The sequence below is a fragment of the Setaria italica genome, chromosome III (assembly GCF_000263155.2).
Source record: "Setaria italica strain Yugu1 chromosome III, Setaria_italica_v2.0, whole genome shotgun sequence".
Taxonomy (NCBI): Eukaryota; Viridiplantae; Streptophyta; class Magnoliopsida; order Poales; family Poaceae; genus Setaria; species Setaria italica.
In genome coordinates, this window is record NC_028452.1 from 13,481,012 (window position 1) to 13,489,858 (window position 8,847).

General features: G+C 47.3%; 1 protein-coding gene across 1 annotated transcript; it reads right to left on the reverse strand.

The window, feature by feature from the left end:
• Nucleotides 1-180: 180 nt before the first annotated feature.
• LOC101786550 (auxin response factor 14) lies at nucleotides 181-6,141 on the reverse strand. The gene is made up of 10 exons (XM_004961449.4): nucleotides 5,323-6,141; nucleotides 5,171-5,227; nucleotides 3,828-4,010; nucleotides 3,647-3,731; nucleotides 2,963-3,053; nucleotides 2,717-2,881; nucleotides 2,160-2,276; nucleotides 2,011-2,086; nucleotides 1,327-1,489; nucleotides 181-1,237 (listed from the first exon to the last, which is right to left on the reverse strand). Exons 1-10 carry the CDS (start codon nucleotides 5,557-5,559, stop codon nucleotides 378-380), a joined length of 2,034 nt encoding a protein of 677 aa, XP_004961506.1. The 5' UTR covers nucleotides 5,560-6,141; the 3' UTR covers nucleotides 181-377.
• Between the last annotated feature and the right edge of the window lie 2,706 nt (nucleotides 6,142-8,847).

Genomic DNA, 8,847 nt, shown 5'->3' on the forward strand with positions numbered 1-8,847 from the left:
CCATGACAAACCACGTGCTACCAGCAGCAGCGGACTCCATCTTGGCTTGGACTCCATATGGAGATCTCTTTTGCTCTGCGAGAGGACGACATAGCTTGGTGCTTTCCTAGTTTCCTGCAAGTTATGGACTTCAGATTCCATATCGATTTCGTCGGTATTACGGTATACCACAACGAAAACTAGGGAACAAATACCCTTGCTTTTGCAGGAAATAGCAGTCACTAATTTTAAGAGACGATGCATCAGCATACAGTAGCCTACGTTGGACATGATGTTTGATGTGGTTTTCATTCGACGAACCACATGGTCCAAACTTTCACAGGCAACGGAAATGGCTCAAGGATTACATGAATCCAACCGCTAACACTGAAGCAGCATCAGATTCCCAAGGGAGCTGCGCAGAGAGCATGCAGAGCACTGGGTGCAGATTGGCTGTGCCCAAACAAGTCCAGCGCCCGTGGGGTCTGATGATCCGCTTCGTAGTTCCCTTCCTTCACACCATCCTCCTCTGCTCCCAGGATCTTGTCCGTCAAGGAGAATCCGAAAAGCCTGCAGCTGCTTCTCCCGACTCCCCTGTCGACGGGCTTAGCAGCAGTTGCTGGAGCTGAGGCTTCAGTTGTGTTGAAAACCTCGCTTCCATTTCCACTTGCCCTTGGCTGCTGTGTAGATGGCCACCTTTCAGCTTCTCTCCGCACTGCAATGGGCGCGTATCGGCTGCCATTTGCTTCTTCACGGTTGGTCATACCTTCTAACTCAGGTTGTAGTGCCGTGGTTTGATTAACCATAAGAACAGAAGAGGGTGAATGCACTTCTGTTGCTGGCAGATTAAATTGCTGGAGAGGATAGCCTTGACTAACAGTTGATCTATGCACGTAATCGAACGAGCCAATTCTGCCATTCTGTACGCGAGCATCTAAAGCAGCTCCAAGGAAGGAAGGAACCGCCTGAGACATTTCTTGACCTTGCAAGACCTCTGAGAATCTGACAGATTCACTGAAGCCTAGGGGCTGGTAAGCAAACCCATTGGCATTTCGGTGCCGGAACCCACTCATTGCATCATTCATCTTGCAGTTCCACACATCAGCAGAGAATCTCCTTTCACAAGAGCCTTGGCATTTGGGGGTATCTGATGAATGAGACCATGCAACACCATGAGTCCGGGTGCGCACCAATTCTTGACCTTGCAAGACCCGGTGGAAACATTCAGTTTCCATGGAGTCCGGACGACCATTTCCATCTACATATTTCATGAAAATGGTTAGATGGACATGGCTAAAGGAAACTTTCTGTTATGAACTCGCATCAGTTTCATGTTGTGGAACCTACCTAGAATTGGTGCATCCAAATCACCTTGAGGGAAGCACAATTTTGTTCGCTTCGAAACAGATGAAAGACAATTAGTCATTGAAATTGAGCTGCTAATGCCCTCGATATCCCATGGAGATACTCTGTTCCTGTGGTTGCACTTAGTATCATCATCCCATTTAACCTGTGAATCATGCAAATAGATGACCATTTCAGTTTGATGAAGAAGGCCGAGGACCAACATGCTATAGATTAGCTCTAAATAAGGAATTCTTTAAATACTCATCCATCTCTGTTTATACTGTGTAGGAAAGTACAAAAACTCTTTACACCTTCAGCTCACCATAGCTATGGACAAGATATGTGATAAGAAACCACTCTCTCCTTTAAGTATATAGCCAGCTTGGCAGCTTAGGTTCAACCTTAACAATGATCTAAAATTCCACCCCAGGAATCAGAAGTCCAGGACCAAAGTTTGCCAACTTGTTGAGGTTCATTGCAAGCTAATCAGATCGAATTCAGGTTAATAGAACTTAGCAGGTATCAGTTGTAAACTAACATTGCAAGCTAATTAGATTGAGTTCAGAGGGTTAATAGAGCTTGGCAGGTAGAGCCAGTAAACCACAACAAGCAGAAACGTAGAGGAAAAACTGAGTACAACTCTTTCACTAGAAAAAATAAACAGGACCCATCTAAAATGCATACCAGGAGACATCTCCATTTTGATCCAGGCCAGCGTATGGGATCAACTTCACTAATACCTGAGATCAATCCATGAGACCTACAAACACAGAAGACAATTCAAGAGACTGTTGTATATGGAAAAATGATTTCCAAAGTTGAAGAGTGTAGACCTCTGGTTAGCATCTTCGTTCTCAAAACCAACTTTAAACCTCATCCCAGTCGAAAAGGGATAGTTCAAGCCCTTCAAGAATTTTCCATATGACACAATGAATTCTGACGCACCAGTCCTGTTTAAGGAAGAAGCACCTGACATTAAGTTACTCCAACTATGCAAATATCCAAAGTACACATTGCTTTTAGGAGTTACATGTGCTTTACAAATGTGCATGAGATAAGAAGTGCAGACACACATGCGATGCCACAATAAGCATACAACATATAATCCAATTCATGTCAGACATCACCAGATGACCTTGGATGTGCAGAAGTCCAAATTTTAAAGACCATGTATAACTGGCTTAACCAATATACTTCTTCATGTATAAATTATTAGCAATAGTATAAACAGAACTCAGTGAGCAACAAAGAAAATGAATGTGAGAAAGTCAAAAATGATTAGTGAGATTGAAGGACCATGTACTTGCAAAGAGTGATTAGCTAGAATATGCCCTCTACTTTACAGTGATTAACTAGAACCTAATGAACATATTGTGCACAGTAAACAGACCTTGGATTGAAACATATGTGAAATATACTTCTGTTCTCCAAGGAACTGGCCACGGCAGACAGTGTACGTAGCTTTGAATCGGTACTGTTGACAGCTTCAAGAAGAAGCTCATTTTTCAATGGAACTGCTCTCCTTACACCCAATCTTAGTTCGCCATCATTACCTCTGTTTGTGAAAAGAACGAACACTTATGAAAGGTGGAAAACTACTGAGTAGTTAAGTTTAGCACATTGCCAACATGCTTACCTAAGAAACAAGACCGCATCCCCTGAGACTAATTTCTTCTTATTGATAAATGAACTCCATCCAGTTGTCAGAAGATGCCTACGTGGTTGACCTGATTGAGAAAGAATCTTTAGCTCTAATCTAACCCTTTGGGCCTTTTCGATTGTTAGTCCCAAGTTCTGACAAGCATCCACAGATAATAAGAGCAGGTGGAATGAGTATGAAACTTAGTATTTGCACGGACAATGACAGGCAGAAAATGTTTGCACGAGTCATTAACAGGTTCCCCGATACTATTGACAGTAACTTATTGGTACTCTTTCGAAATTGTGTTTCTTTCTTTACGGCCACAACGATTAGTTTTTTCCAAAGCAAACAGGAAAGACTCTGACAGTGCAAATGGACCAATCTACCAATCAAATTCTTACCGCATCAAAATAAACTCTTGCTTTAGAAACTGAATCATATGAACACTTCCCGATCCAACAATTAACAAACTCACAACTAATACTGACCAATTTCATCCCTTAATTTCACACCTATACCATTTACCAAGCACATGACATTGATGGGTGTGTATGCACATTCCTTTTCCATGTGAAACATGAAGAAGTATCCACTATATACATGTTACATTATCAATTTTAAATCCGATGGAAACTAGACCTGCAAGTCACTCCGAATAATTAGCTCATGTGTTGATACCTCTATAGATATGCCGGAACCTCCATTTCATGCCATGTAAGTCCTTGGCAATGAGCTCTTGGGAAGGCCTAAGCTGCTCGTAGTCCTAGAAGGAATAGAAGAAACATGAACTGGTTAGAGCAGCAATTCAACCTAATCTGGAATTCAGGAGCAAATTAAAGCAAGTCTCCATGTGTATCACCAATGGTGGAAAGCAGTCCTCAGCAGCACGCCGAGGAACAGAGAATCCTCCATGTGTGCTTGTATCAGAAGCTGTGAGTGTCTTGCAGAACATGTGTGACGTTCGTAGCTTCTTTCCTCCATCACCATCCTCCATCTCACAATTCACTTCAGTTTCACGATCATGGTTGTTTCGGCCAAACATCTGGGTCCAATAAACAATGTTTTTAGAGACCTGTGTGTCTTTTCCTTCTTGTGTTCAACTATAGTGTAACCCAGCATTGTCCATTGGCCATTACAATGAGAATCCTAAATAAGCTATGATCAACTCCTAGTATCACAATCAGCAACTAGTAGTACTACCAAGGAAGGAGCAGTATGCCTCCAAAGTTATAGCGAAGTACCAATAAGAAAAAAATGAGAAGAAACTAGTAACTAAGCAATGTTTTGTTACTAGTTGATATCAAGTTATGTCTCCAAAGTTATAACCAATTACTGACAAGGCAAACGACTAAATAAGCAATGACTAGTTACTATAGTTCTGCTTCTATAGCCTCTAACAAAATAAACAATAATGTTGTACTAATCGGTCTCAAGCTTGTACCCTTCATTCGTCCAAGTGAATCATTCCGAGCAAATCCAAAGCCCATTTTAATCAATGGTTAAGAAAAAAAATCATGAAATCTGAGAAGGTCCCCAACATTTCCATTCGAAAATGTAAATGGAACAGACACTAACACACCACCACCATTATCAAACCCTTTGCATAAGAACACCGAGAACCCACCACAAGCAACTAATTCCCTACAAGTGATGCTGCGATGGACGCGGCACTCCCTGATATCGATCAGTGGCAGTATATTATTAGGTATCAATTATTGATTTGTTATTAACTGATATCAAGCATATGTATCCAAGGTTTTAAACAAATAATGATAAGGAAAATACGAAAAAGGAGTAACCAAACAATGATTATGTACTACAGTTGATTTGGTGCACTAACTGATCCAAAAGGTATTCTTAAACTCCTCCAAGCCGAATCATTCCGAGCAACTCCTAAACCCATCTTGATCAATGGTGACGATAATCATACTAGATGGGACGTACCCAACACTTGATTACCAAAAACGCTAGTGATATCAAGCTCAGCCCTCTGACAAAATGCAAAGCCTAAATGGAACAGACACCATTACCATCATCCCCAGTACAAATCGTTAAGACCCTTTTTGACTGGGAACACTGCGTCCCCCGCCGCGAGCAACTATTAACTGCCAAGTACTTTTTTTCCCCAGGAATTGCCTACAACTAAAACTCTAGAAGCACCCCAAGCATGAAGCATCAACTAGAGTTGGAAGCGGCACTCACTTTGCCCTCTGCCACCAGAGCGAGCCGCGCGTACACCTCGTCCGTCGCCGCATCCGCCTGCACGCTCACGCACCGCACCGGGCGTCAGAAACAAAAGCCAGATCACCAGACGGCGGCCAGAAGCCCAGAACGAACGCAGCGGAGCAACTCACGCATAGCTCGACGTCGACGACGCGGCACGCGACGTGCGGCGGGACGCGCGCCGCGGCACTGGCCGGCACCTCCCCGCCGTCGCCCGCCGCCGCGAGGTGCGCCTGCGGCAGGTACACGACGGCGCCGCCCCGCCGCGGCAGCGCCACCCCCGCCCCCGCGCACGCGTGCCACAGCTCCCCGCACACCGCCGGCCCCGCCAGCTCGTCCTCCTCCACGGCGTTGAGATCGATCCCCATCTGCCTCCTCTCTCTCGGCTCGGTCGGCGTCGTCGGCCTTATCCGCGCGCGCGGCACGTTGATGGCAGGCAGCAACCTTCGAGGCGGGCGGGCGGGCGCCGGATAGGTGAGGGCGGAAAAGGGAGCGGGCAGTTAAATCGGCGGAGGCGGCAGTGGCATTAATGCGCTTGTCCCCCCGCAGGCGCCGCTCGCGGGGCGGGGCTGCGCCAGCCAGCGACAGTCCCGTCCCCCACGCCCCTGCGCCAGCGCCAGAGCCCACCACCGCAGCAGCAGCGGCGTCTTCGATGCGTGCGGGCCGCGGTTCCTGCTCGTTCCCGTCCCGGCCGCCACGCTCTCGCTGCGGCTGCACGGGCACTGGCCGTGGCGACTTTATGGTGGGAGCGTGGCGGATGGCGACGGGCCGGGCGTTGCCGCGGTGGGGGCAGCCGGGCAGGGGCAGGGGCACCCGGCCGGGGCGCCGGGCGGGCGGGCGCTGGCTTTCGGGTGGTGGTTTTGGTGGGGTTCCTCTCCTCGGGCGCCGCGCGTCCGTTGTTGCCGTGGCGAGCCGGGCCGGGACTGTTCCCGCACAGGGCGGGGCCGGGCGGCCACCGTTCCCGTATGTCTCCTGCTCTCGCCGGCTCGGACGCCGGCGGGACCAGTTGAAAATCGAGGGAAAGGTGGCTTTTTCCTCGTCCGCGCTCGCTCGATTGCGATTGTTGTTTGGTGCTTTTCGCCTTGTGTGCGCGTTGCTCGCTTCTTTCGCGAGCACGGTCCCGGCAGCGTCGCGCTCCGGAAAGGTAAAGGAGGTTTTTCGTTTGTTTTACCGGCAGATTCGTACCCTTTTTATTTTATCACAATCGGGTAGGCTTGCTTTGACGAGGGAATCCATTAGTTATCCTTGTCCAGGTGAACGCAGACGTGCGATGCAGTGGTGTTAACTGCCCAAGCATGCTACCGAATAGTATGTGGTTTTACTCTGAAACGGCAATTGCTTCGTCACACCTAATCTTTTTTTCGAATCACATAGGACAGATGCAGACGCTCATATACATTCGCCCCTATGAACACTGGAAAAAATAGTGCCGATTAAATTATAGAATAAATCCATGAAAATACTAAATTTAGTGCCAAATCAAGGACTCGAACCCTGATAGGTAGGTTCCACCACAAGAAACCTTACCAGCTGAGTTACGCTCAATTTGCTCATCACACCTAATCTTGATATACTTGAAATCTTTCAAAGATTCCCGACGGGCAGCATATTAAGCAGTGGTGGAACCACAATCTCGGCATCGATAGGATCAAGGAGGCAACGCAAGCAAAGCCATACAACGGAATTTTGATAAAAGACATGTTATTTGATAAACATGTGAAACTCAATTATATTTCATAATAGATATATTTCTGCTTAATTCAACGAACAAAACGGGGGTGATGGTTTTGGAAGAAAATTAGTAGCATTTCCTTTTTCAAACCATCACTCTATCTTGACAGGAACGAAATATATGTTAATTGTCCTGTATTCTCATTTTTCTAGGAATAATATAAATTTCACTCTCCTTTGTTCAGCTCTATCTAAAAATATTTTATCAGTTATTGCACATGGGTTTAAGATTATTGGGAGTAGATAGTTTAGAGAGATAAGTAGAAATAGGATTAAAAGATTATAGTGTATGTGTATATACCATTTTGAGATACGAGTGATTATAACCACAAAGAATTTAACACTAAATATTAGTTTGCTAGATGTTAGTTCGTTGAATCATAGCTCGGCATATAAAAATTCCTTCATAGAAAAGCCGTGACTAGGGTTTTCAAATCATAGCTCTAGAATTAAGAAGGGAAAATAGATTTTAGAAATGATGGTTAACGAGGGAATATCAGCTGGGGGTGTTCGAGTGTAGGACATATAAACTTGGAAAACTTCGATGGGAGCGATATTGGCGGATGGTAAGGAGGCATGATGGAACGGAAGTAGCAAGATGATTACTAGATCACTCAATTAAGATTGGACGACTTATATTCGTCGCTTTATTGCCTATAATTTTTTTTTAAAAAAACAGACAACCATAGAAAATATAGCACCTCCCTTGCTTTCTCCGGAATGAGGATAATACTTTTTATCAACGACGTAGCAGTAGCAGAAATCTCGTTACATTGTAAATTGGGGGATAATATGTTTCATCAACGACGTAGCAGAAATCTCGTTACATTGTAGATTGGGGGATAATATGTTTTTGCCTCACAGAGGTGGCCAGGTGGAAGAAGAATCGTCGCTTTATGCTGTCGAGGTCGAAATGGTAATCCATTTTACTCACTAGAAAATGAATCGAGAACACGTTCTTGGACACATGCCTCTACATTGTAAATTGTAAGCTAATGTAACTCTGTTTTAGAGGTGGCCAGGTGGACGCTGAATCGTACTTGGACTCGTAGATTTACGCCGTCAGCTCGAAATGGCGATCCATTTTCCTCGCTGGAAAACGAATCAAGAACACGGGAAAAAGGACGTTGCGGCGACCTTGATGCCGCATGGATCCGGCGACAGGTCGTCGCGCCCACCTGCCGCCGCCGCCGGAGCTGGTGCTGCGAAGCGTGACAGGTCGTTGGCGAGGGAGCAGGGGAGCCCGGGCCCCGGGGATACAGCCGAGTCGCACACTTGCGCTACTGGATTTCCCCCTCCTTTTCCCATACAGCGAAAAGTGTTAACCGAAACAGCAACGTGGGGCCTGGACGGCTTGGACGCCCGGTAGACTAGTCAAGCGGTCAAGCCGACCGCTGCACCGGCGTCCCGTCCGGGGCACGGTGGCAACCCCGACCGCGGGAAGCGCCAGCCTGCTGCGCCGCCACCGTTGCACAGCGCGGCCCGACGCGCGAGGCCATGGAAAACCGGCAGCCACCCACCCCCTCCATCTCTCACGGGCACAGCATCACTTTATGGCTTCCGTCAGCACAGCAGCCGCTGGTGGTGTGGTGGCTGGTCCTGGCCGGCCGCGCGCGCAGTCCGTCGGTCCGCGCCACGGCACGGCCAGCAGCGGCTCGGCCCATTCATTGCCCCCCGTCTTTTCCGCTACCCCTTTTGCTTTCGTTTCGTTTCACTGCCTTCAACCGCCCTTCAGTCCCGAGCGGAGAAAATTAAAAAAAAAAAGGCCTTTGCCGTGCGGCGGCGAGGCTCCAGAGTCCAGACTTCTGCTCGCTTCTCCTTTCCTGGTGGGGCGCGTCGGTCGCGTCAGACGACATGACGCGACGCGGCAGCATGCTGCAGTGCAGGGGGGGGGGGGGGGGGGGGGGGGGGTTTTGGTTTTAAAC

Coding starts and splice junctions, on each gene's coding strand:
- LOC101786550 (XM_004961449.4), bottom strand. CDS start 5,559: ATGGGGATCGATCTCAACGCCGTGGAGGAGGACGAGCTGGCGGGGCCG. Junction 5,228..5,322: donor TCGTCGACGTCGAGCTATGC/GTGAGTTGCTCC, acceptor GTGAGCGTGCAG/GCGGATGCGGCGACGGACGA. Junction 3,732..3,827: donor AGGACTGCTTTCCACCATTG/GTGATACACATG, acceptor TATTCCTTCTAG/GACTACGAGCAGCTTAGGCC.